This window comes from Bacillus rossius, chromosome 3, assembly GCF_032445375.1.
Source record: "Bacillus rossius redtenbacheri isolate Brsri chromosome 3, Brsri_v3, whole genome shotgun sequence".
Lineage (NCBI taxonomy): Eukaryota > Metazoa > Arthropoda > Insecta > Phasmatodea > Bacillidae > Bacillus > Bacillus rossius.
The window spans coordinates 2944198-2972152 of NC_086332.1; the positions used below are offsets into that span (position 1 = coordinate 2944198).

The window sequence follows — 27955 nt, forward strand, 5'->3', positions numbered from 1 at the left end:
GAGAAAACATTGAATGACGGTGATGAGTCGTTGATGTGTCCTGAGCGAGTGGCTCGGGTGGTGATGCGGTGGTTGAAGCCATCAGCTCCCGAGGTCTTCGTGGCAGGTGATCTCGCCAAGGTGTCCTGTTGCCTTCTGCAAGGCGGAGCCACTCCTGAACCCGGCCACAGGACATGATAACACGTACAACTACTACACATTCACACATCAACAAACTGTCTCGGTTTAATAAAATAATAAGTTTTATATTTATAAATTATGTTAACATTCATATTTTTATCAAATGTTCTTTATAACCAGTTCAAAATAAAAAGCAAGTAGCCAACTGCCAAATGTCCTCAATAGTATTCAAAAAAAATTTATAATTTAAAGGAGAGAGCTCAAAATCAAAAATTATTACAACTTCAGAAAGTCTCTCAAACAACTAATCAATCAAGATAGGGTCAATTTCCTTCATTATTTAAACAACACAGTAAAATCTGAATGCAAAACAAATGGCGGTATATCAGTCATGAGAACATAACACTCCACAACAGCGACATGTTGCAAGAGCAAGGAACACTTCAAAATGTTTTGGAAACATCTACACCTCAACAACTACTAAACCCAAGTCTCGGAGACTGCGTCAGCAACTGATTTCATCCACCTAGTTGAATCAGTCTCTTTAGTCTTAAAACCTCAAGTCAACTCTATCAACTGGAATTTATGTTACACCGAATTTCATGCAAGCCTTTCCCTGCTAGTAACTCACTTTCACAACACCAGTCTGTCTGTGAGAAATTCCCCTACCTTTGGAAATCTGCGAAAGTTATTCCCAAACATAAAAAAGATAGAGAATTAAGTATTGACATCAAACTATATCCATGCTGTGCAATTTCTCAAATGTTCTTTCAAAACATTACTTCATTTTAACAAACTTTTGGATTGTCAACATGTTTCATTAAAGGAAGAATCATCTAAATTCAATTTATTTGATAAAATTTCTAAGAGGTCTCGTAAAACAAACAAAATAAATATCAGGAGGTACCTACTAATTTATATATACAATACCAAAAATCTGTGACTAACCCAAGTATTTCGATATGTACAATGAATCACACTTTACTGATAAAGAAATTGTTGAGTTATGATGGTTAGCGAGCTATCCAAACAAAACAAATTTTATGGTTTACAGACAAGGAATCTTCTCTCAACCTATCAGCTCTTAACTTACGTGTCCTGTAGGGTGGGATACTCCTGCTATTATTATTTGTGATTTTCACTTATGACGTGGTTAATGAAGTGAAAGTCACTGCTAAATTATACTTCCATCATCATTGATAATTTATTTAAAACATCAGTAAAACTGAGTGCTCTAATTAAGTATATCAACCCCTAAATTCTGTACAATTCTTTAGTCTGTTCAAGACGAATATGGCTTGTCACATGGAATTCAGAGTTGAGTAGTAGTCTATTAGATGCATTATTTATCTACAAAATGTTATGTAGGAAAAGTTTATTGTTTGAATATTGACCTCAACAGTAATAATTAAAACCCCTTCTCTTTTTGTCAGACACTTTACTCTGTTCAACTAACAAACTAAATGACATGGCTTCTAAGTTGTCCGACCATAAAAACCTTTTTATTTTGATAAAAAAAAAAAGCTTCTGGGCCAGAATCTGACATAAAACTTAATAATAATAATAATAGTTAATATAAAAGTTGCATAATATTTACTTACAAAATTATTACAACTACTTCAAAGGTATGTTTTTACTATTTATATTAGACATATTATATATTTGCAGGTAAACCTTATATATGTGTATGTGATTTTTTAGTACTTTGATGTGTGTGTTTGTCAGCTGTAGCTATGTGACAGCAGTTTGTGCTATGTACCGTTTCAGACAGTATAGCTCACCAACTGCTAGGCTGGCATCAAACTCCACAGTAAATAACAAGCAAGCACAAGACGATGCATCAAACCCTCTGCTATCCGCGACCACAGGTTTCTGCAGACACTGACCGAGAGCCATCGTTGAAGACACATGCAGCCAGTTGTTTCCCGATGATTACGTCCAGGGTTTCAATTCCAGGCAATACAAGTCGATTTTTGCCATTTTTATACCATAGCACATTTAAGTAAGATTAGCAAACAAGTTCCTGATCAGTCATGATGCAAGGGCATTAAAAATGATGAACTAATTAAAATAATTTGGGTACGCAGTTATGAGGTCCTGGGTTGTGAAGCACAAGAAGTAGGTACCAAGGACACTGGGTACACACGTGCCCTCGTGCAAGTCTAGGAACAGAATCCCGTGCAACCACAACAGCCCGACTGCCGAGACCACGCGGGTGGACACCGCAGCAGAAATGCACACAACTCGGACATCAATCTTGGTTAAAGACCGGCAATCGGAAATCAACCCCTCCCACTTATCACTGCCAGCTCCACATACGTGTATTACTTCTAACCAGTTTCCCTGATGTCGATACAGTGCATACAGGAGTGTACACTTGTGTTCTTGCCCAGGAGCAGAACGTTGCCAGCTTCAGTGGCCAAATTTCAAATATTTTACTATTATGTTAATGTCTGAACACACTGACCACCTTCACTGAATGAGTACTTATTTTCAGTTTTAAGGCAGTTATTTTATTTTGTAAGTGTTCCAAAAGAGAGAAGACTGTGAATGTAATTTATGTGGTTATAAGGACATGTATTAATGTACCAACATTAATTTTAACTATTTTATTACAACAATACAAAGATAAAGGGTAAGTACAAAAATGTTAGTTAATACAATTCTCTGTCCGGTGCATTTCCAAAGAGATGTTTCCACGATGGCGGGAAATGCCAACGATCCACTGAAGACGTTCCTTCAGGCACTAGCCTAATCAGATCATTTAAATAGTTTGCGAGCAAAACTGCATCTGGAATGTTATCACCTTCTGAGCAAAATTTCAGTAAAACTGCCGAAGAAATCTTCTGAAAGGCACATGTATCAAACAACAACTTTGCGAACCCTCCACCTGGAATGTAGGCCTCCTCTGGATGATTTTCTTGTGATGTGAGGTCTGGACATCCACGCTTCTCCAACTCTTTCCAGCCCAACTTGGCAATGGTCTCTTCATGTTTTGAAAATAAGTCCGCTGTCATCAGGAAACGCAGTGGTGTCCCACGAATCTGTTCGTCATTCCTCTCGTATTCATGGCTGCTTGTCAAAATGAAAACTGGTGAGAGCTCCATCTTCTGAATCCATTTTAGAAGTTTCAGCAGAAAGTCATTTCTAAATGTCTTGATGAGCGGAGAGCGAATCTGCATCAAAATCAACTTTTTATCTTCCACGACGAATATTTCACAGCTTATCATTAAAGAACTTGACTCCAAATCATACGGATCACTGCCTACAACGGGAAGTATCGCCGGGTGCAAAACATAACCTATCTTCACTGCAGTTAGTGAAGACAACACCAAGTCCATTGCTAACTGACCTACATTTCCCACAGATACAGAAGGTAGAATAAAAGCATATCCCTTAAAAGTTCTATCTGTAAATAATTTAAACATATCTTCAACACTGCTGATGTCACTCATCATTAGTAAGTAGTTTCATATAACAATACGTACATGAACATTTGTTTGTTGTCGACTGTCGTTTGTTTTCTTGTTTAAAAGTGTCTAGAAAATCCAGTAGGTGAATCATGGATTGTGATGATAGCAAATATCTTCGAGCATATATATCATAGAGAGCTTATTCGTCGTTTGTTTGGAAACCGAGATCTCGAACAGCTGATTGTTGGCTACCTGCTGGAAAACTTCCATAAGAACCAATGTAGTGGCGGGCTATCGTGCGGGATTTCTATAGTTTGCTGCGTTTGAGAAAGATAATAGGTTTGGTTTATATTAATAAACGTATTAATTAACCAACGTAGAAATATATTAGTGCTGAAGCTTATCAGAAAGTTTGTAAAATATGGTTTTTTAACTTGAAGACCCAACCCTTGTTTACCCTACTTCAAATGTATTTAATTTAATATGGTTACTTCTTGTGTTGCGTACGGATGTAATGAGAGATTCGAAAAAAGAAGCAGTGTTTCGTTTCACAGGTAAGGTTATGAATAAATAGATTTAGTTTAAGAAAGGATTTGAAACAAAGCTGTTGCGATGTGACGATAGCCGACTTAACATTTTGTGAATTAGGCAAATCCGTATTTATAATATACTTTAGTTAATGTCAGTGTCGAGAATTCTATGAAACAATTATTCTAAAAGACAATTATAAACTGATATTCTCTTATTGTTTTGCAAAAGATATTTGGAATGTGATAAACCTAATCTAAGCGACCTTAAACATGATCAACCATTGGACCATTAAATTACTTATGAACTATTTGAATTATTGCAATGCTATTTTACATAATCATTACAATAGATGTCAGTAGCTAAGAAAAATGTTTAATCTTATTTCAAATTTCTTTTTATAGGATGACCCCTAGTTTGATTTTTAATGTTTTTTTGTAGGTTTTGTGTCAAACTTATTGTTAACATTGTGAGAGTTTTTAAAATTTACTGTTTTACAGTTTCCCAGTTGATGAGAAAAGAAGAAGTATTTGGACTTTGGCTCTTAAAAGGGTTGATTTATATATGATCTTTTGTTTTGAGTAAAGAGCAGACATTCATAAAACTAAACAGGGTTGATGCATTTGTAAACAAAGATTGTGCAATGATATGGATGCCAATGATGTGACCAAATTCTTGTAATTTATGTCTTTGGACTAAATTTATTTACTACTTATTAGAATGTAAACTCAAGAAATGTAACATACTGTATATGCCTATGTTTACCATAATTATATAGTTTTAAGTTTCATTGAAGCTAAATGTAAAATGATTTTGGAAAAGTATCTGTATGTGTGTGTGAATGTGACATACAATTGTACATGAACTATTGTATTTAATAAAATAGATTTTCTTACTTTTTTTTTAACTAAAATGGTTTTCAATTTTGATTTATTATTTATTTTAGAACCTGAAACCTCATATATTTAACTGCTGTAATTTAAACATAACTTGTTATTTTTTGTTTACTTTTAATTGTAGGTAATTAGATACTGTAGATACCTACCATATTGTTTTTCAGTTCCTAACTCGGTGGCCAAGGCGGCAGTTCAGCTTGTCGCTCAGCAAGTCAGAATATAATGTCTATATTTAAATGTGTGCTTTAATAAGAATAAATTTGTCATTCCTTCCTCATTATTATTTCATTTCAAGCTAACATCCCTAATAAAGACAAATGAACCTGTCTCCTTTTTTGCCCAACAGTCTGAAATCAAAGAAGGGAGGGATAGAAAAGTAGCAGAATAATGACTGGCAGGAAGAAGATGAAACCAGATCACAAAACCGAAAACTAAGCTTCATAGGTTCAGTATAGTGGACAGATTTTATAACTTTTAAATTTAGTGTGTATAATTTAAAATAAATAATGTTTAAAAATGTATGGCTCTTTGCTTAATAATTCTTTATCTGGCCAAAATCTAGAGAAAATAAGGGTTGTTGCTGGTTTTTCAATAGCAGATGAATACTTAGTTGTGAAAATGTAGTTACATTTAATTTGAGGGCATTAAAAGTCTAGGTCAAACAAGCATTGCTACTATTTTTTTTAAAAATGTGATTTGAGAATTGAAAACCTAACACACTACTTAATATTTACGAAGTGTATTTTTATAAGTTTTCCATTATCCTAAGTTTTTTAATGGCAACATCTTTTAGGGGTTCCATATAACGGCCAAAATTCATATGCAGAGCTTCTAGTTACACATTTTTCTCGAAAACCAATGTTTGTTTCAGCACACTATTTTCATATTGGTAACATCTGTCACCATTGTATGCATGTATCTTAAATAACTTATGTAAGTTATAGGCATTATAAACACAATTTTACATTTATTAAGAGCATAAAAATTTTAACCTCTTTATAAAAAATAGTTATTTTATTGTTAATTCAAAGTTATGATCAATACTTTCAATCTTAAGGACTTAACATGTTTCTCTGCATTGTAATATTCTTATGTCGCGGCTTTTCCGTAATAAAACATTCCAAAATTACTTTTTTCCAGTCACTAACTACATTCCTCTACTTATCCTGAAAACGATGTTTCTAAAATCCTACTAGTTTCTTAGAAATTATCATTTATAGCTTACATTGCAATACCTGAGCATTTTTGCGGCTACCACCATTTTTGCTTTTCCTTGCGAGACTATGTGTGTACATGTTCTGGAGAACATAAAATTATTGTGGATGGTTGGTTTGGTTAGTATAGCTAAATTAAAAATACTGTACAGTATTTTTTTTATAGTTTCTTAGGTATTTATAATTTAAGTAGTAGGTAACTATCCCGATCAAAACAATTATCCACAATATTTGTAAGTATTTTTAATTTAGTTTGAATATTATCTAATTCCTGTCACACAACTCTATAAAAGATGATATGGAGATTTCTCATGCACATTTTTATCCTTTAATGTTGTGGTATTAAATTTTCTTGTGTGAATGACAAACTTCGATGAACTTTGAAACTATTTGGGTCTCGGAATTTTCTGGTGTGAACTGTTTGCACACTGTGGTAATTTCCAAGCAACCATTAAAAATATTTTACTTTATTTTTTAATGTACCCATACTAAACTACATTTTTTTAATGTAGCTAACATATTCAAATTGTCCATTATTACATCACAAATTCATGATTATTTACACTGAACATGCACAAACGAAGCCTCAGAACAGACTGTTGTAAACGTTAGCACGCTAGGTTTGCAGATCCCGTGATTCTCCATACATACAAATGTTTACCTGGATCTGAAGCAACAAAAGGCTGTTGCTACATGAATGCACAGATATTGTTATTTAAGTTATAAATTGTGATTTCTCAGAAACCTACAGGAATTTAAAAACACAATGTTTAGGGTAAATAGAAGAATGTCATTACTGTTCAAAAACTGTATTTTCTAAATTCTATTATTTTAGTCGAGCAAAAGTCATCATGTAAGAATATTACCCTCTGAATATGCAATTCAAGCTTTCATGTAGGCCTAATACAATTACAACTCTGTCTTGCATGTACATACCCCAAGGTAGGCTACCTGTGCCCCTTAATACACATCTCATTATTTTCATAGGACATGGTGGGGCATTATTCATTTCATTTAAAAATCATACGGCCAATCATTATGGTTACCTTTTTTTATAGTTTGAGGAAACTGTAGAGTAACATTATTATTTTATTTCCACTCAGCATAAATTATCTGAATAAAAATTACTATTTATTAGCTCCGGTAAATATTAAACAAGCTCACTCAAACGACCAAAGCCAATAATGATAGAAATGTAGCTGTCTCGAAAATAATGTTATATATCTTGTATAATTACATTTAGTATATTTATATTTCCAATATTGCCTAGCATTGTGTAGATTTTAATAAAGTTCGTAATAAAATACGAGCTTAAGACTGAATCCATCAAAACGTATTGACAAATACACAAGTGTTGAGGTTAGAGGTACGATACACAACAAAAACACTCCCTTCGGGCACAATAATAACGTGAATTCCGATCAATTCAGACATATTTAATTACTTATTTACTTCTACATTATTTACTTAACACATTTATTGATATAAACGAAGCCTACAATCGTCCGTGAATGCAGCAAACACAAAATATCACACATGTTAGTCGACTACTTCATTGTTTCCTATGGCAAAAACCCGTCGCGTAGCCTACAATCAGCTGATTGAGATCCCGGGATCAACAAACAACACAGCAGCTATAGCCAATGAGCTATCTATAAGTATATATGATCGAAGGCAAATATCAGAGATTAATCTAATCTCTGGCAAATATAGTATTATTTTGCGAACGTCATCGTTAACTATTATTTTCCAACATAAATGTCAAAATTAGCGGTTATAAATAATGACGTGTCCATTGGTTTTCTCACAAGCTTCTGTTACAAAAATATACGTTGTATTTTGATGCAGTACTTATTTTGATAAACTAATAACCAAATATTAAAAAAATGCACTGAAACTTGACACTGAAACACAAAGTGACAAATATTTTGATAACCGCATAGATGTGCCAACTAAGGCTGTGATCGCCCTTTTTATGTTATTTTTTTTTTACATTATCTTTGTCATTTTGGTTCAATTGATAAGGGCTTTGGATGGTGTCAAAGGTTATCCCCCGATCTAATGTTACAAAGGATGCATTTTAATAAATAAAATTTTAATTTTAAAATACTAATGTGACTTGTTAAATTTCTTAATATATAGTTTGCGTTATTAATTGTTTATTTCTTTTATTAGGTCTGTAATTAATTACAATTTACACTTGATCCCTAGGCACTTTATCATCCGATTTCAAAACAGTGACATGATCGCTCGGGATCTCGATATGATTGGTTGAGTCAACTGCGCGCCGCTAGCACGAATTACTTGTATTGACACTCAAGGATGGCTTCGGCGGACGGCAAGGTCAGCTGCTCATGCGAGGAAACTAGTTAGTAGCCGCTCAGTGTTGTGTCTGACGACAGTCTGTACGGTTGTAGTGCGTACACGATGACCAAGGAAACTAATGAAACGCCATCAAAAACAACCTATTTCGTCGGCGTGGACGTGGGTACAGGTAGTGTAAGAGCGGCTTTAGTCGATAACCGCGGAAAATTTCACAAAACTTCAACCAAGGACACGAAAACGTGGACCCCAAAGGCGGGTTATTATGAGCAGTCCACGGATGACATATGGTCTGCATGCTGTTCTGTGGTAAAAGTATGTGCAGCCTTACGTTATTAATTTAGCTGGAATGAGTGGTTTTAACTTATAATTTATTATGTTTATTCATTTGAACAAATAAGTGAGAAGTTGAATACAACTTAGTTAATTTGGATTTCTTGTATTAGTAGCTATAGGATTTATATAGGATCAAGAATAAAACTGATCAGATGCAATTTTAAATATTGTTATAAAATGTTTCCACACATATGGTTTTAAATTCTTTAAATAGTAGTGTTCTTTTTTGGTGCTGCTAATGTTTTTTTGATTAGGAATCTCGCAAAAAGCTTTTTTTATTCATTGCATTTTTTTGTAATAATTTGTAATATTGAAAGTCTGCCCCACTCTTTTTCCTGGAGTGTTCACAGAGGGCACATCCATCTTGTTTTATCCTTTTAGTCTCTCCGTTGTTTGATTGATTATTTAAACCTAAATGCATTATGGATATTTTGTTGAAAAAAATTTTACATCACATAAGTAGTTGTATATTGATATACTTTCAGTATTATGAAATGTTTCTATCAATATTATAATGAACGTGGTGTTATTCCACAGCTTCTTGCCCTAAGAACGGTCACCACTCAGGTAGCAGATGAGAGAGGGCTGCTGTATGCTACTACGCAAGGGAGAAATGAGTTACCTCTGGCCAACTCTAAGAGTAAATGTGTTCGGGTTACAAGGACACACAGCTGGGGTGGAATGCAGTGGATGGAGGAACAGGAACACTCTGAGACAACCCGCTAGCATCAGCCACAGTTTCCACTTGCAGAATTGCAAGAAGAGGCTGTTGGATTGAACCCAGATTCCTGCGAGTGAAGTTAGGCGTGTTGACCGCACTGCCACCGTGCAACTGTGGTTTAGTTTTTTTTCATCCATAACATAATTTTTTGTTGTTCAAGTTTGCGCAAAGATATGTTGTGTTGTACAAAAATACAATGGTACAATGACAATAAAGTAAATAAAAACATATTTTTAAATTTTTGTGTTCTGGAATCGCCTCTCACCCTGTAATTAGTGTCGCTGGTCAGTAGGTAATCTCACTGACTTGCGAGCAGGCTACCTGTGTATATGTTTATTGATTATATTATAACACAAGTATTCATTGTCAGAATAGAATAAATGGCAATCAGGAATTCTAGACATGAAATACATATTTTTAATGCACCCCAGAGAAGCCCTATTATGTATATGTGTGAGTTTGTGTGTACGCACATAGAGGAGTTTCGCTAACCAATCCTTTAAGTACATAGCTGATTCAAAATTTTTTTATTTTTCTTGTTCAATTTGTAATGTTGTGCCGTCCAGGACGTGACGGAGGGTGTTCCGGCCGCTGACGTGAAAGGCGTCGGCTTCGACGCGACCTGCTCGCTGGTGGCGGTGGACAAGGATGGGAAGCCCCTCACCATCAGCCCCACGGGTCAGTGAGAAGCGCGACGAGGTCGTGCGTGGGTGCTCGAGGCAGCCTCTGAGTCAGTCCCTACCCGGTAGTCACACGGCCAGGTGTTCCACCCAGTGGCGTAGCCAGGATTTGTGTATGGGGGGTGTTAATAAGCATGCCCCCCCCCCCCCCCCGTATTAAAGCGGGGTGTCTGGGGGTCCTCCCCTGGAAAAATTTGGATTTTAAGGTGTAAAATAGTGCTATTTTAGCAGTTTTTGGTACTGAAATTTAAATATTGTAATGGTAAAAATGTTATTAATTTTAATATGAAATTTGTTTGAGTGATGAATAAGAAATAAATTAAAGATTTGGTGCTAAGGGGGAGGGGAGGGGTTGAACCCCTAACCCCCCCCCCCCCCTTCCCGGCTCCGCCCCTGGTTTCACCGTCAGGAAGCAGTTCAGGTCCTTGAATCTTACAAATGCATTTATTAGCTGATGAGCAATCAAGTACGGAGCATTCCAGTGAACCTGAACACTGCTGAATTGTTGCTACTAGTGTTTTCATTTGATCCAAGAAGCATTGCAATATATATTAATTGTCTTAAGGTTTAAGTGAGGCTCTGTTAAAGTACTTGATTTTTGTATGGTTGTGATCTGACGGTCAGAAGTCAATTGCTAAAACATTCAGTTTAGCTGGAATACATCATCATCATCATCATCATCATCATCATCATCATCAACTTCTTCCAGCCTCCAGGTCAGCAATGCAACGCTTCATAGCTAGTGATATTTTGTTTCATAGATGGAAGTCATGCCTCTTGTGATGTATTAAACAGGCTGATACAGCGGAGGGACAGAGGGGCAGAGGCTCAGAGGGGACAGAGGGGCAGAGATGCGGAGCGCGACGTGTGCCTGCAGGGGAGAACGCGCGGAACGTGATGCTGTGGCTGGACCACCGGGCCATCGAGGAGGCCAGCTTCATCAACGGCCTGGGCCACCCCGTGCTGAAGTACGTGGGCGGGACCATCTCCCTGGAGATGGAGACCCCCAAGCTGCTGTGGCTCAAGAAGAACCTCCGCAAGGAGTGCTGGGACAGGGCGGGCTGGTTCTTCGACCTGCCTGACTTCCTGACCTGGCGCGCCACTGGGGCCGACTCCAGGCAAGTCGGAGTCTGGAGCTCTATGGTCCAGATTAATACTAACGTACTTGCATTTAATCGGTACGAGGTTTTTTCATTTACGTTCACATTTCCAGGGTGTTCATGAAACATCGAAGTTTGAGTCTCGCCGTTTTAAAGATAAGTAAATGTACTAGCCTAGGAGTATGGTGCTGTAAGCGACAGTAAGACTGCCTTGCGCATTCGTGACTTGAGGCGAAGTGGAGTGATTCACCTGCCGAGTTTCTGCTCGGACTTCACTCGCCTGACTCTGCGAGCGGCCCTAAGACTTACAAAACTGACGACGTTCTAAGCGGGACTCACAGCCGCGTGCTATTGCTAGGCGTATGAGCAAGCCACAAGCTGTTAGGGCAGAGCCAGCAAAGTCCTGAAACATTCAGGATCTCTGAAGTGAGGATTCTGGTGAAGCAGCGAGGTCTCGCCTTGTTCAGACGTCGACAGACATGGCTAGATAGTTGTGTGATAGGAATTATACGCTGTCACATTGTGAAAGGCCAAATAATAACATTTTTATTACATATCATATTTTCCACTGTAAGTGTGAATAACTGCAGAGATTCTCTTATCTTCTTAAGCTTTTGAAAAGGTCTTGCATTAAGTTTTAGTGAGAGTGTTCAATTCTCCATTGAATAATTTTCAGTTTTAGGGATCAACTTGTGATTGTTACCTCAGCTTTAATGAGTTTCTTTCAAACCATAAAATTATTTTATCTATTTTTTTTTTTTATGTGGTTTATGATACCGCATATTATTCTCCATATCCTAATATTTAATCTTATAAATGAAATTCAAACTGTAAAAAGAGATCAAAGAAATACAAATTATTTTGAAATTTGAAACATGTTCCCAAATAACTCAGAGCTCTTGGTTGTGCTTCTTTATTCAGACGTTATTGATGGTGTGTTGACCTTTAGGGTATCTCTTAGAGAGAAGCAGGGGTCACGGCTGTGTGATCTCTCTATGAGAAGAGAAGGTCAAAGCTAAAGAATTATCTAGACAGAATTTTTAAGTGATCTTATTTTTTCTAAAGTTTTTTACAAAAAACCTAAAATAGTGGCAAATAGTGTTTTGTATTTCCTATACACTTACCAACAACCATAAATATAAAATCTAAATATGTTTAGTCAAACATTCCAAGTGTTGTAAGAAATACTAGCAGTTCAAAGTACGTAATAATTTCAGTTGCAATCCATCGTGTGATGACGAATTCCATTTTGGCCTCTGAAGGCAAGGTGCTACCAAGTCTGTGCCTTAAGTCACTCTAGCACTGGATTCATTCCAGTGTGCTGTCGGTGAGACACATGTCAGTTACGTGAACACAGCTGAGTCTCAAATATCCGACACCCAGAGCCAGAATGCTGACAGGTTCCGTGTCACTGAGCACTCTCCAGGGCATAAATAAGTTTTTAAAAAAGAGAATGAGTTGGAAATCATTTTACTTTCTTACTCTGTTAGTGCTGGGTGCAGGGACATAGCCAGAGGGAGGTCTGTGGGTCCTTACCCTCCCTCCCCGGATTAAAAAAAAAAAAAAAATTGGTTGTCTGTAAAGTCGGTTTACGGACGATAGTTTAACGTGACAACGTCATAACAAAACATTGATGAAATGATTGCATACTTTTATGAATAAAATTTAATCATTTTTATTGAATATCACTATTTTGTATGGATACAAAGGAGTGAAATGTAATCTACAATTTAATTGATAAATTTACTTTTATTTGCAATCATTAATTCAAATATGTTTAGGTATTACTTTAACGAAGAGATTATTTTAACTATAACTTTTATACGAGTTTGCTATTTAACTTCTTCCAATCTATGTTATTCTGTTAAGGATAGGGCGATAATAGGAAAAGTAGGAAATTAATGGGAGTGTTTCAAGTTTAATGTGCCTCGAAAAAGTCAGATCGATGGTTGTTCCAATCGAGTGGAAGAGAGATAGATGCGGCGCAAGCGTACAATGAGTGTAACGGGACAATGTGCATAACGGGACACTTTTTTGTGAGTGCAGCCGGCGTTCATCGATTTATTAGACGTCACGTCAAAAAATTGTGAATACAGAATAAGAAATTCATAGCAACTTAGCGACATAAGGTTACAGAGAAATTAAATTTGGAGGGATTATTGTATCCTTATTGTGTTCCCTCCCCCCTCCAGCCCAACAGGCTTCATACACACAAGCGGCAGCAACTGTGTTTCCAAGTATGCTGTTTTGTATGTGTGTTATTTGTATTTCATAGCACCTTGAAATGTGTGCTTCAGGCATTAAATAAATAATAATAATAATAATATATGAATTTATGACTTGCTTTAACGAAATCTTCAAACAATTGACTTAAGAAAATAGTATTAAAACTATTTTATAAAATCCAGAATATCAAATGTTCAAGTTTCTTTTTCTCAGGCAAAATCATTACTTAAATTTCTATGTGTAAATGATGGACTTCTAAAAGTCTACTCTCCCCTGAGATTTTAGTGTGAAAATGTTATCTTAAAACACAATAATGAAGAAAACTTACTCATAAGAAATAATATAATGGATGAACTGGATGCGCTCCTTGTGGAAACCCTGACGACGGCCCTGCCTGGGGAGTTTACTAATTACTCCGCCACTTCTAGGCATGTGCATCGAGCAAAAGGATAATTTGTAAAGGATGAGGCAAGCTGAACGGGTGTGTTGGTGGACATATTTAGAAAATACATATTGAGTGAAAAGGCCCTAGGGGTCCTAATATTTTGTTCTCGTAAGTTTTACCTAAATTTTATCTAAAAAAAAAAAAAAAATGTAAGGAAAAATTAAGCACAAAATAATATGAAATAAAAATAATCATTAAATAAACAAAAAATCTTAAATCCTATTAAAGCAGAATGCTGTTGTGTTATTCGAAATAAGGGTGCAATATTCTAGTCAGATTTGTAACGTTTTGATAATCAAAAATTTAATATTTTATTTTGTAATTTTACTCGTTTCTTCTTATGTTAAATTTTTACCGGAAGCTGATAGTTTTAAACCAATTTAGTACACCGTTGTAATAAACAATACCTAGGGAATTTTTTAAAAACAGTTGAACTTCTTGTAATTGATTTTTGTTTTAATTAATTTAAAGTTAACTTTTTGCCTATTTGTTTCCCTTTTTCAGATTTTATGAGATCAGAATTATTTTTTTAGTCTTTTTTTGCATCTAACACTGCCTTGCACTGACAAAGGATGCACCAGGGACCAAACGTAAATAAAAATATCAAACCAGGGGCGCAGGGGGGGGGGTTAGGGGTTCAAACCCCCCCCCCCCCCCCCCCTTAGTACCAAATCTTTAATTAATTTCTTATTCGTCACTCAAACAAATTTCATATTAAAATTAATATAATTTTTACCATTACAATATTTAAATTTAAGTACCGAAAACTGCTAAAATAGCACTATTTTACACCTTAAAATACAAATTTTCCCGGGGGAGGACCCCCGGACCCCCTCGCTTTAATACGGGAGGGGGGGCATGCTTCTTAACACTCCTCATACACAAAGTCTGGCTACGCCACTGTATCAAACCTAAAACATGCAACAAAAAAGCTATAGAAGTTAAAAAGCCAAATTTCTGTAAAAAGTTGAGAAAAATAAAAAAATATATAATAAAAAAATTTGGGCACCTGGGTTTTTTTTTGCTCAATATGGGACCACCACACACCTGTTCAGTTTGTCTAACCCTCTAAAAATCATCCTGTATAATACATGACCATGTAGTTTGTTAATCACTGAGCAGATAATAAAAAAAAGGCAGTATATCTTCAAATCACCTGCATGAACTGAATAGTTTAGGTTTCAACATGAAGCAAAAGTTACTTGCCATAACCATTTGCCATAGCAATGTGTTGCTATCCATTTTCCTAACGCGTTTGTCGTGGAGGTACATGACTGGCTTCTGTCCTCGAGTTGGGAAGGGAACGCACCTGGCAGCAGGCCCTTGCAAACCCACTGTCCGAGCAAATGGAAGACTGCTTCCTGTAGCGACCTGCGCTGGCAGTCTGTGCTGCCTAGGAAGTTGAGAGTTGAATCCAGGGAACTCACCGGAAAAAAAATACAGAATACTGGGGAAGGTACCAGCTAAGTGAAGTAAAAATCGTTGGGTTGGCCTGAACTAATTTTGGGAAACCACGTAAAGCCCAAATCGGGGCGGCTTGCTCTGGGTTTCTAAGCCGGATTTTCCGGAATGTAAAAAGGGGCGTGTTTACCACTGCATCATCTCAAAACAAACACATAGTTTTATTGGTTCCTTGAGCACGCGGAGGTCGCCACAGGCAACGAAGATGGAGGGATAAGAAGGACCCCCGGGAGTGACGCCGTGTCCCTGTGGCAGGTCGCTGTGCTCGCTGGTGTGCAAGTGGACGTACGTGGCCGGCGCGGAGGGCGCGGAGGCGGCCGGCTGGAGCCTCGACTTCTTCACGCAGGCGGGCCTCGCCGAGCTGGCCGAGGGGGGCTGGAGGAAGATCGGGGCGGAGGTGAAGGAGCCGGGGGCCCCGTGTGGCGCCGGCCTCAGCGAGCGGGCGGCGGGGGAGCTCGGCCTGCTGGCGGGCACGCCCGTCGGCACGTCCATGATCGACGCCCACGCGGGTGCTCTGGGGCTGCTGGGCTGCAGCGCCCCGGGGGTGCCCCGGGACTTCCACACCCGCCTGGGTGAGCACCTCTCTCTGCCGCGCCTGCCTTCGTCTCTTCCTTGTTCCTTTCTTTCATGAATACATGTGGTGCCTGCGTGGAATACAGGTTTATAAGTAATATGTATTTTCTCGTTTAATCACTTCTAAAACACACCTGTTTAATGAATTTTTTACCTGAGATAATGGTTGCATCATACAATCATTGGCATCTTACTTTCGCCAAATTTATTCATCTCCAAGACTCAACTATTTATTGTGTTTTTTTGAGATTTGAAAATGGGTTGCAGCTTACGAAATTATTATTCTTTTTCTATACTTGCAAACTAACTTGTTTACTTTTGTGATGAGCGTAAGAACAGTTATTCAGTAAGACAGTAATGTGGGCTGTAGCATAAGAAACAGGTGGTTAGATAACTGTCAGCTCTGCGTCTGGTAGTTCCAGAGAGACACTGAGCAATGAATATACTTGTCGAAGAACAGCCTCTATATACTTAAGATTAAAGCTGCCAGATAAAGGCATTGTCAACTGATAGTGGAGCACTGCTTCTTTGGATGCAGTGTAGCTCAGTGCTTGAAAATAAGCTTTTCACCAGGAATTTCTGATCAAAGTTTTTCTTTAATGAAAAATGAATTTTATTTCAAAAATAATTTATAATCAGTAATATACAATGCTAGTAGAATAGAATAAAGAATAATAAAAAAAAATGGGGGCATGTACGTTTGTACGTAATTTAGAAGTTTTACATACTTGGCATAATAAAAAACTAACTTTAATTTTGCATGCAAATAAGTGATAGAAATAAAATAATAAAGGACTCAAGTAATATATTAAAATGGTTGATAAAGTATAAATTCAATCAAATTTTAAAAATTAAAAAAAAACACCCAGTACACTTAGCACATCTTCAGATTGTGCAAATTCATTTAGCGCGATGTGTATTTTACTGCCCCAGTCTTGAATAGCACGTCTGTAAATTTCAGTTAGCACGAAATCACGGCAGGCAAAAAAAAAGTGGAGCACGACGCCACAAAGTCTGTTTCAACTTCTGTAAACAACACAAGTGTCGTGGCATACAGTTAGCCAAACAAGGGGGGAAGAGATGCGTGCACAGGTCTGTCTACGCTATCGGCTGTTGTACTAACATCAGATATGGCAAGTTGAATTGCGGCTATGAAGTGTAAAGGACCAAATATTTTTACGTCCGCCCGTATGCCGCCGTGCCGTACCATTGTTGCCTGGCCACAAACCGGGCCTTGAACCCAGTTTAGCCAGTGGCAGGGAATTCACTCAAACAAAAGCAACGTCTGCCCATTCAGCTGCCGGTAACTGTACGTGCTTGATCACTCATAATGCATCGTGTTCAAGTATTTGAGACAAAACTAGAAGTATTACGGCACGCAGATTATCATGAAGGCCACGCTTATGTTACGTCGCACATTAGTTGTAAGCAAGTCAACTGTGCGCACAATCGTACGAACTGAGGACTCTTACCAAAGGTTTATATTAGTTGGATGCTGTTGGTTATACTAGCAGGAATATATTTAACATTAGATACCGGAACAGAAATGAACAGATGATTCACATGGAAAAGGTTGTTAAATGAATGTTCCAGTGAAAAAAATAATCATTGGCCTGACGGGATTGGTGTGAACCAGGTGGTGATACGTGATTAAGCACTTTAATTTTTGAAAAATTAAAATGAAATTATCCGGACAGTAATATCGGTTTCACTGTCAGTAAAGGATGGTTTGGAAAGGTACGCAATGTGAGTTGAAGGTCACGCCTGGGCGGGCAAGCCAGCCAGCCGACTGACGATAAAGTACATAACCACGTATCTCCCGTTACGCGGTGTCGTATTTGTCATACAAAGTGCGATGGGAGGCATATAAAGATAAATGGTGTGACATATTTATAGTTGAGTGTTATTCAACGCATTTATATTACGTAAAGTATATTTTCCTACACAATTTTGGAACACATTAAATAAATTATCCTTTCTATTTATGGAAACTAATGCTTCAGAATACGCCATTTCGAATAACACGAGAATTTTTAGGAACGAATTATTGGTGCTAAGTGAGGGATAGGTGTATTCAATATTATTACAAACACATAAATAAAATTAATTATTTAATTAAGTAAAATAATTGAGATAAATTTTAATTATTTATGATATAATGTTAAAATTTATAATGCAAACAAATTATACATAAGGGACATTAACCTCACTTATTTAAATACACTTGAAAAAGTTTATAAAAACAATTTCAACAATAATGTTCACAATAAATAAATGTTTTTAATGATATGTACCAGTATTCAATATGAATCACTGAAGTATAAATTTGAAAGCACATATATAATTTTTATATGTACGTAGGCTTTTTTTTTTTAAATGTAACCTTAATTTCATTCTGTGAAAATGTTGTTGCATGGTGCGCGTGCATCGTGTAAATGAAGTGCGCGTACCCCGGCGGCGCGGTGAAGGTGCGACAACCATGCGTGTCGGCAGGCCTGGTCTGCGGCACCTCCACCTGCCACATGGCCGTCAGCCGGGACCCGCTGTTCGTGAGGGGCGTGTGGGGGCCGTACCGCAGCGCCCTGGTGCCCGGCTACTGGCTGAACGAGGGCGGCCAGAGCGCGACGGGCAAGCTGGTGGACCACGTCATCGAGACCCACCCGGCCGCGTCGTCGGCCCGCGCCAAGGCCGGCGGCAGGTGAGTTACCCTCGCACGCTTGCTGGACTCTTGCTTCGCGGCGTGCGTCCTCCAGAGTGTGCACATGCCGCACACAGTTCCATGTTTGCACGTGTTCATTCCTGGTTGACTTTACTGTCTGGTGTTTTGTTAGTCATACCTAGAGACCGGAAAAATTCGCGGTTTCATTTCCCGATATGCTAGAATGCAAATGTGTTTAACCTTTCGCTGCTTCAGTGATTGGACCACAGGTTGTCTGAAGGAATCAGAGCCAATGAATAATCCTCAACGAAATAAGTATCGAATCAAAAGCATTCTAGTTAATAGTTGTCACGAGTCAGTAGCCAATGAGCAGATGTAATTTGTCGAAATGCATAGAGGATCTTGGAGTCTATCCTGTATGTCATTGAATTCGCGAATTTTTCCGGTCCCTAGTCATACCCGATTATGAAAATAATTCTTTTAATTTTGGTTTGTAATTTTATTTTCAAAAATGACCTCATAATATTTTTATAAAAAAAGTAATTTATATAATGTATTTGATTATTTTTTTTATTTGAACCACTGCATAACATTTGTTGTGTGTAAAACAACTAAAGTTGTTGAATTAGGCACAATGTAGTTGGACAGGGAAAGGCGTGTATGTGCTAGAGGTGGCCTTCAGCCAGTGTATTCCCAGACACTTGCCGCGCACTTGTCAGCAAATATTGACATGACTGTTGCTGGCGAGAGACAGCAGCAGCAGTGAGCGTGTGGGGCGCTCCATGACGGGGCAAGCCGGACCACCGCCCAGGCCCCACGCTGTCTGTCCAGCTTTACATGGAAAATTATTGACATTGATGGGAAAAGGAAAGATTAAATTGTTATTACCATGCAAATACATATAAATGTTGGTCAATACTTTTCTATTTCAATTCAGTTTCTATGACATTGTATTATAAAAACTTCCAAAGAATTTATTACTTCATATAACAAAGCAATTTCAACAATTTTGACTGTTAGTTTTCACAAAACTTACCCATTAATAATTTATAACGTAAGAATATCAAAATTTCTTAGGCAAAATCGTCATTGAAATTTAAGTTCCAAGTTGGTTTAGAAACTTTGTTTTACAGAAGTTATTTTTTCCAATTTTCTCGGGCAACCCCCCCTCCCCAATGTTAAGGTCCCGCAGAAGTGGGTGGCGTAGGCTCCACACAGTGTAGGCCCGCAACTGGATTGGTGCTCGTGAAGTGCGATAGGTCCCGAATCACAGTCTGCCCGTTCCTCTCCAACCCTCTCGCATATTCCAATCCTTCCAGCTCACAGAAGGCATTGGCGAACCATTGTGGAAAACTGTTATTCCAGTTCAGCTCCAAAGCCACTTAGCCGAACGGTCAGTTAGAAACAACTAACAGTAAGTAGAAACCAAGACAAGCCGGAGCAGTGTCTTGCGGCCGGCAGGGACAAGGGTAGTGGGAGCACCCTGAGGAAACCCCCAGCTTGTGAGTGTGCCTGACTGCCGACCACGAGGGGCCTAACTAGCGCTCGACCCGTTCAGTCCGAACCAGCACCTACGTTGCGTAATCAGTAACAAAGAAGGTACTATACTACTGGCCTGAACTTAGATAGCATGTGATTGTGATTATTACATCATCCTGAGCATCTTGTAAAGAATAATTGTTATCAGCGACCTTGAGTCTGGTGCTAATCCGTGGTGTTAACAGGCTCGTGTTTAATCTCTCGCTGATAAATGTTGTTCTTGAGACCAGACAGTCCTTGTGCCTGTGGGTACAGTCTGGCTTCATGAAAACTGCAACACAGAAGAATGTTTGCTCAATAAGTCCTACTGGTTACAATAATTACCGCAGTGGTACTTTCTGCAGACATTTATTGGAGCCATAATAACATGTGCACTCATAAAAAAACCAAATTTTATTTATTTTTTGTATTCTTCCTTTTCATTCCTCTTTGTACTTTTTCTCACTGTCATCATCTCCCATTCCCGTCTGCCAGAGGCTAGGCCACGTCTACAGCCACAGCACAGCCGGCGTCTACAAGCGTGCCCTGGGTTTGATTGGCTCCCAGGACGACTTGCCACAACAGATTTAAATCAAGCTTTGTTAATGTGCTTTAAGCTTGTAGGCTTTTCTTGCTGGGATTTTTATGGAACACGCAAAATTTTGCTAAGATTGAAATGTTAGTCATGAACACTTTCTGTGTTAGACATTCTAAATTCTAATTATTTTCTTTACAGTTGTGAATGTTCAGTCAGATTTGTTGATTATAGTGGTGGTGTGGCTTTACAAAAATGTACGCGTTTCCAGCCCTCGTGTGGTGACTGTTTCAGACATATTCAGGAGTATCTGCTAGACCTACTGAAGGAAATGGCAGAGAGACAGAATCTCCCGTGCGTGGCCATGTTGACTAAAGATGTCCACGTGTGGCCGGACTTCCACGGCAATCGCTCACCCTTAGCCGATCCTTCGTTGCAGGGCATGGTGCGTACTGTTGCCGCGTCTGAGTGGACTTAGTGAGGCCTGTATCAGCAAACAGTGTGCTCTGATAGGCCAGTGATAATAGTGTCGATTGTCCTGGGAAATTTCTTTGAACTCCAATTGGAAAAAAAAGTTTAATATGAGCAACCAAACAAATCGTATTCAGCAGTCCCCGGATGATTTTGTGGTTATTTGTCGGAAGGTTTTAAGCACACAAATTCTCATGCTTCACTGCAGAAGTGTGAATATATTGGCATACTTGGTTAAACGTGATTGAGACACTGTATATAAACATGGTAAACCATGATCCAAGATCAGCATCAGGAAAATCAATTACATAGTAAAAATTTAAAGCTTTAGTTCTTACATTTCTATCTTCTTTTTAGTACAGTACATCTTAGCATTTTAACTACAAGCAGAAATGTTTACTTTACCTATACTTTTCTGGGAAATTATTCACAATAGGTAAACAATTTTTAATTTAATATGGCTTTGCTGTCCCAAAAATTCTAATTTAGTTAGTATTGGCAGGTTGTTAAACATTTATGCTTTTTTAAGAGAACTAAGGAACTGTAAAAAAATAAAAGAAAGTGTTTAAAATATCACTAATTTTAAACTGTAAAGTTCCTTTTCTTAAAATAAAAAAACTAGTTTTTATATTGTTGACGAGTCATCATCTATAGAGGGCAGTTTCCAACTGAATGCTGTCAGCATCTCCTGTATTGCCTCATTTCCTCCTCCACTCCCTCTATCACCCTGCTTCTGCAGTTTGATTGTGTGTTTGTTATTCTGTTCAGTGACATCTCTTCCACTTGATTCCCTCCGCGTGGCAACCGAGTAGTTTCCGTTGGCAGAAACAGTTGCAGAAATGTCTCGAAGAGTCTTCCTTGCAGGACAGGAGCATGCAGCTCCAAGAGACGACACCCACACGTGATTGCTCGCTGTCGCTACACACGACACTGGCGTGTGTTATGTTCCTGTTGACCCTTTCATTGGAGTTTTGAAAATCCTGTTACTTGTTTTGTGCCAGTGTGAAACGTCTTTGATTCCCCAAAAGTTATGTCTGATCTAGGGTGAATTTTTATTTTTGTTTGGTGCGAAAATAGATTCTAAGTTCATGAAGAGATTATGAGTTGGTATGTTAGCAAATGTGCTAAAGAATAATACCGGACAGCTCTATACTAACTAAACAACCTAATTAATCTAGCGGCAAGAAACGATACTAGAGAAATATTTTATAGATAAATTGTTAAATGGTTCCCTCCTTTTTAACAAATTTTAAAAACTGGAGGTTTATTTCCTCCCATAATTATGTGTAATTTTTAAATAAGTTTTTCTAAGAAATAAAGTTATTTTCATTGTCATAATGTTGGTACCATATGTATTAAACGCCTGCCATCTATCGGACTGACGTTTTTAAACAAAGTCAGGTTTTCACACAAAAATCTTGTAGCCATCTGGTAATAGTCTTTAGCGTATTTGATGTTGATTTGTCGGAGCCACTTTGCAGTTGATGGCTGCAGGTTGTCACACTGCTTGCAGATCTGCGGGCTGACCCTGTCTGCAGATGAAGAGAACCTGGCAGTCGTGTACCTGGCCACGATACAAGCTCTGGCGGTAAGCACGTCTGCACCGCGCCTTCACGGTGACATGTCCCTGTCGAACACTCCCTGAAGTGATGCAGGGTGCGGTTTCTCATCTCCAGCATTCAGTGTTGCACACGAGTTCTGAATAGCCAGTCTAAAAAAAGTGATGTTCTTCGTGCAGACAGAACAAATACATAACTACAATAAACTAGTGATGAGTAAAATACAACTGTGAAGTATGTAAGTAGATATGTTAAGTAATATTTCTCGATATAATCTTGAAATTTGAAATATGCTGAACTTAAAATTTAGTACATTATTTTTTTTATAATTGGACGAAACGTAGTGTAATCCAGCGGAGCGTGTGTCGCGCAGTACGGGACGCGCCACATCACGGAGGCCCTGGCGCGGAGCGGGCACGTGTTCCGGTGCCTGCTGATGTGCGGGGGCCTGAGCCGCAGCCCGCTGTTCGTGCAGACGCAGGCGGACGCGGCGGGGCTGCCCGTGCTGTGTCCGTGCCAGCCGGAGAGCGTGCTGCTGGGCGCCGCGATCCTGGGGGCGTGTGCCGCGGGCACGCACAGCAGCGTGCCGGCCGCCGTGCAGGCCATGGGGGGCCCCGCCGCCGTGGTGCGCCCGCGCGAGCTGGACCGCAGGTAGCCCCGTGCCTGGCAAGACTAGTCTTCCTTCTCAACACTGTATTGCAGCTGTAACTTGCCTCACTCGGTACTGTAAAAAATTATTAACTTTTTTACACTATGGCTCTTTTATTCTTCTCATCTTGCTTACCAGTCTGTTGTGCACATTGTCCAAGATTTTTTTTAAGCTTGTAATATAATTAATGAAAGGGTAAAACCAGTTTTTGCATTAATTGCTTATCTCGAGACACACTTCTTCAGCAACCATAAAAAAAATACATTACTCACTATGTTTTCATCAGCCAGACACAACTGTTACATTTGACCTAACAACTAGTTAGGGAGGTAGCATTATCACTTTGACTGTGTTCATCAGAAGACAGTAAATGTGTACTCGTGGCTTTAGAAACCTGGAATGGTTTTACATATGATTTCAAGACTTAGCAAGTTATAATTCAATCAAGGAAAAGGTACATTTTTACAGCCAATGCAATGATGGAATGCATTGATAGAAGATATATACCGCTGGTCAGCAGCACCTGCCCATTTACCACACGTGGGAATCCATGTTTGAAACATGGCTTCCCGTAAAGGGAGCTGAGTGAGCTGATCACTACACCACCTTCAAGTGAGGTCACTGCTTGTCCCAAACACAGAATGTGCATTTTTATAATGTCTGACCTCTTACTTGGCTTTACTCTCTAGAAGTTTCATATACATAACAGGATTTTTTCCCTTTGTTTTCCAGTTACCACGAAAAGAAGTACAAAGTGTTTCTCAGAATGGTGGAGCACCAGAAGGAGTACAGGAACATCATGTCGGACTTCATCGTCCTGAAGTGACGTCCGCGGAGTCTCCGATGCCGCACCACGCGTTCCCGCTCACAAAGACAGGAGCAGGTAGCGTCTCTAGAGACCGCAGATGTGGGTAACAGGTGGTGACCACAATACTTTCCTACAAAACCAAGCTAGCGTACATGCCTTTCATGATTCCATACTTTAAACCATTCAGAAAGGTATTCCCTGAACATATCTGAAAAAGACAATTTATTCTAAGAGTGTTGAAACAATAATCAGGCCATGTACAGTATGTATCCAGGCCAGATGCTGGGTAAGAAGTCTGGTCCATTGTTGTTGCAAAGTTAGGGTATAGTCATACAACATTCAGTTAGTGGTATCCACTCTTTTGTTTCCATATTTGTTCAATAACAACATCAGCAGAGTTATGTTTGCTAAAATATGAACTTACATTAAAACTAGCCAAATACATATTTGAAATGGAGCCTGAAACCATGGGTAACGCCTTTAGCTTGGAGTGTAGCCCAGTAAATGTAATCATTTTTAAAAATACTGGAGACTGCTGAACTATGCGCACAAAATAAGTGAGTCAACGATTGACCAGTCACAAGCAGTCCACGGAAGGCCACACACCCAATTGAAAGCTAAAATTTTTTCTTAATTTAACAGTTTACTTGTTACTCATTTCATTTACACGCTTTCATATTAGTAAAACTGCAAAATTAATTACCAAAACACAGCCATACAAGAGGATTCCTCAACAAACAAGTAATTGCAACAGTCAGCAGTAATAGTTTGTTAAAAACGTCATTTTAACATACCATGATAAAACCACTAAAAAATGTATAGCTAACCTTGACCTACAGCAACTTGGACCAGTTTTGCAGTCAGGTTATCAATACCGACATTTCCCTAGACATGTTTGTGTGAGCCTATTTCTGTGTTAATGCAAGAAAGAGCACAGGATGCAGAACTATTTTACACTTTTAAGAAAACTGTAATTTTATGTGATATGCATATGTACCAATGTCTCCAATGTTTATTGCATTGGCACAGTGCAACTTAAAAAGCACACAAGTGGAATCAAGTTGCTACAAATCATTTCATTTGAATGCATTATTTCTTGTTCAACATATTGAAATTTGAGTTGGAAAATACCCACAACTAATTTACCATTGGACACAATTATGATTATCCAAACACGTCCTGCAAAAACACAAAAATAAAGTTTATTTTATACACAATATTTAACAATCAAACTTTTTCGATAGTAAGGGGGGTAGTTTGCAACGTATCGGCGTTAACCACACAACTGTGTTTAAAGCAGTTGTGGCTAGCTTGGGTCGCTCTTCCAACGTCTGTTCGTAGCATCGCTGCACTCGTACAAGAACTGTCTTCCTTTGAACTAGAGCTGTACCGATTCACAAACTTTTGCCGATATGCTGATACAACCGTTGCCGATTCACAGATTCCGAACTAATACAGGAGAAAACACATTTTGGTTAAAATATTTTTTTTTAATTTACTAAATCATCCAAAATAACTCATTCTCAGAAAACCATTAAATGCAAATGCACATGTATTTTAGTTCATAAACGGAACATAATCTTACTCTTTTTTTTAACTCGTGTTATTAGCTTATTGAAACATGAATTTATTAATGGAGACTGAAAAAATTTAATTATATAATACATAATTAAATATAAGATTATTTAATAATATATAACCATGAAATATATTTATTCACAAAATACGAGGTTTAAGAGATGAATTTAAAATGTGCAAAATTGCAAGACTTTGTACATATTTACAGTTCAAGAACGGAAATTTCAATACCACCGTAACGCATGCGGTGGCGAAAATTTATGGTACCTATTATTTATACGGAAATGCATTTTATGTGGTCGCTTTGCAGGAGAAACAGTAGAAGTATAATTGACATTATGTGAAGTCCTATATTATTTGGTTATTAATTTTTATTCAATATTAAATACTTTACGTAAGTTAGTTACAAAATTTCTCCATCACGATATTACGAACATTTCTTTGCAGTTAAAGCAGTTGGTATTTTCCATTGTTCGTAGTGGTAGCCATGCCCTAAATAAAGAATGTTTTTTTTTCTTATCTATCGTTACCATGTTGGTATATACTTATTTACAATGTATTAGATTCAAGAGCATTATTTAAAAAACAGAATGTTTAAGTTTGATATGTATGGCTGGCACACGTAGCTAAGAAATGATGTTCAAAGTATGTAGTAGTACGAAAAGTGAAAAGGGTAGGCCTACTGGTGGATTTTTCGGCTGTGAGGGGCACTTTCATTTCTCAATAATATTGGCCGAAAATTAACAATTGTATCGTGAATCAGCACACATTCAACTAAATATTGGCAAAACCGGCTTCTGCAGATTCGTATCGGCACAGCTCTACTTTTAACGCATTCCATTGACAAACATAAGAATAAAATCATTTAAGAAAGGTTTTTTTTTTGCATAATTTGTGATTTATAGAGAAGTTGTGAATCTCACAATAATAATGTGTGCGAGGAGGATAAACATTACTTGAATTATTCAAATGTAGTATGATATTTGTGACTTGTGTTTTATGTAGTTCATTGTGCTAGATATGTTTTGAGATAGTCATAAGCTATTTCGATATTTAAAAAAATTGTGTCCTATTGACTTTATTCATTGGTTATTGATTTTGTTTGCAAAATAATATAAATGTGAGTCCTCCTCATAACTTGGTCATGATCTAGCACTTAAGTGCTTTGAACCGAAGAAAATTTCTATACAAGTATCCAGTGGCGGATCCAGAGGTTCACCTCGGAGGGGGCACTCTGGGATTTCAGAGAAGCCAGAGAAAAAATGTTTTATCTACTCACACTACACATAACATCCAACCACCAGATTTTATGATTCTACAAGAAATTCATTAATTATATTGAAATATTTATTGGTTCCAGAAACAATCATTTTTTCGGCAATATTAATGTAGCATACAACTGGTTTTTCGGGGGGGGGGAAGGGGGGGGGGGCAGCACTTGCACCTGGTGCCCCCCCAACCCCCTCCTGGATCCACCACTGCAAGTATCTATAGTATAAAAATCCAGAAAATTATATCTTGGTCGTAGAACTGTCTCTAGCTCGACTTGTCTACAATGCAATCAAGGAAACAAAATTGCTTCCCACTGTCATAGCATCACATTTCAGACATTCCTTTGACAGAAGACTGAAAACATTCTGTGAACCCACATGCAGTGCTTTGCCTTTAACGTGGCAAAGATGTTCATATCTTCCAAATACAGTTGTTTGTACACGTATCGTGGCTCTCCTGAAGAAATGTATGTTTGTCAAATTATTAATGACTTTACAGTTTCCTACTATCTTTTATAACATTATACACTACATGCATTCTTTCCTTTGTCAGATGGCATGGCCTTGAGACTATTCCTCTCTCGTTAGTAATGTGTGTATGAAGCTGCACATTCACATTACTAATTAATTTTAAAATGACAGATACTTTTATAATTGTAATTATGACATTCCAAACTGTAAAATGAATTTTATGTCACTTACCATGTACTTTACTAAATGGTTAAACTATTTTGTATGGTTTTTAAGACAGTTGAGAGAAATAATTGTTCTCCTTACCATAAATGTTTATTATAATGTTGACAATAAAGTTTTATCTTTATTTTTATCATTTATGTATTGATTACTAGAATCTATGACCCTGAAATTATGTT

At 37.9% G+C, this 27955-nt stretch overlaps 2 protein-coding genes across 8 annotated transcripts; one reads left to right on the forward strand and one right to left on the reverse strand.

Moving 5' to 3' along the window:
- Positions 1-2714: 2714 nt before the first annotated feature.
- On the reverse strand, positions 2715-3670 carry LOC134530100 (proteasome assembly chaperone 2). Its single transcript, XM_063364694.1, has one exon. It carries the CDS (start codon positions 3576-3578, stop codon positions 2775-2777), a length of 804 nt encoding a protein of 267 aa, XP_063220764.1. The 5' UTR covers positions 3579-3670; the 3' UTR covers positions 2715-2774.
- LOC134530098 (FGGY carbohydrate kinase domain-containing protein) lies at positions 3654-27907 on the forward strand. 7 transcript variants are annotated; one of them, XM_063364691.1, is made up of 9 exons: positions 3654-4087; positions 10117-10228; positions 11108-11348; positions 15718-16034; positions 18529-18733; positions 21042-21192; positions 22732-22806; positions 23151-23428; positions 24159-27907. In XM_063364691.1, exons 3-9 carry the CDS (start codon positions 11128-11130, stop codon positions 24250-24252), a joined length of 1341 nt encoding a protein of 446 aa, XP_063220761.1. In that variant the 5' UTR covers positions 3654-4087; positions 10117-10228; positions 11108-11127; the 3' UTR covers positions 24253-27907. The 7 variants fall into 7 exon arrangements, with proteins under 7 accessions (XP_063220761.1, XP_063220760.1, XP_063220757.1 ...); XM_063364690.1 differs by lacking the exon at positions 3654-4087 and adding an exon at positions 8325-8514; XM_063364687.1 differs by lacking the exon at positions 3654-4087 and adding an exon at positions 8523-8808.
- Positions 27908-27955: the final 48 nt, after the last annotated feature.

What these genes read in the sequence shown, in the direction of transcription:
- LOC134530098 (XM_063364687.1), top strand. Translation starts at nt 8,599, where the DNA reads ATGACCAAGGAAACTAATGAAACGCCATCAAAAACAACCTATTTCGTC. An exon ending in CATGCTGTTCTGTGGTAAAA is followed by an intron (nt 8,809 to 10,116) that starts GTATGTGCAGCC and finishes TGTGCCGTCCAG; the next exon opens with GACGTGACGGAGGGTGTTCC. An exon ending in CCTCACCATCAGCCCCACGG is followed by an intron (nt 10,229 to 11,107) that starts GTCAGTGAGAAG and finishes GTGTGCCTGCAG; the next exon opens with GGGAGAACGCGCGGAACGTG.
- LOC134530100 (XM_063364694.1), bottom strand. Translation starts at nt 3,578, where the DNA reads ATGATGAGTGACATCAGCAGTGTTGAAGATATGTTTAAATTATTTACA.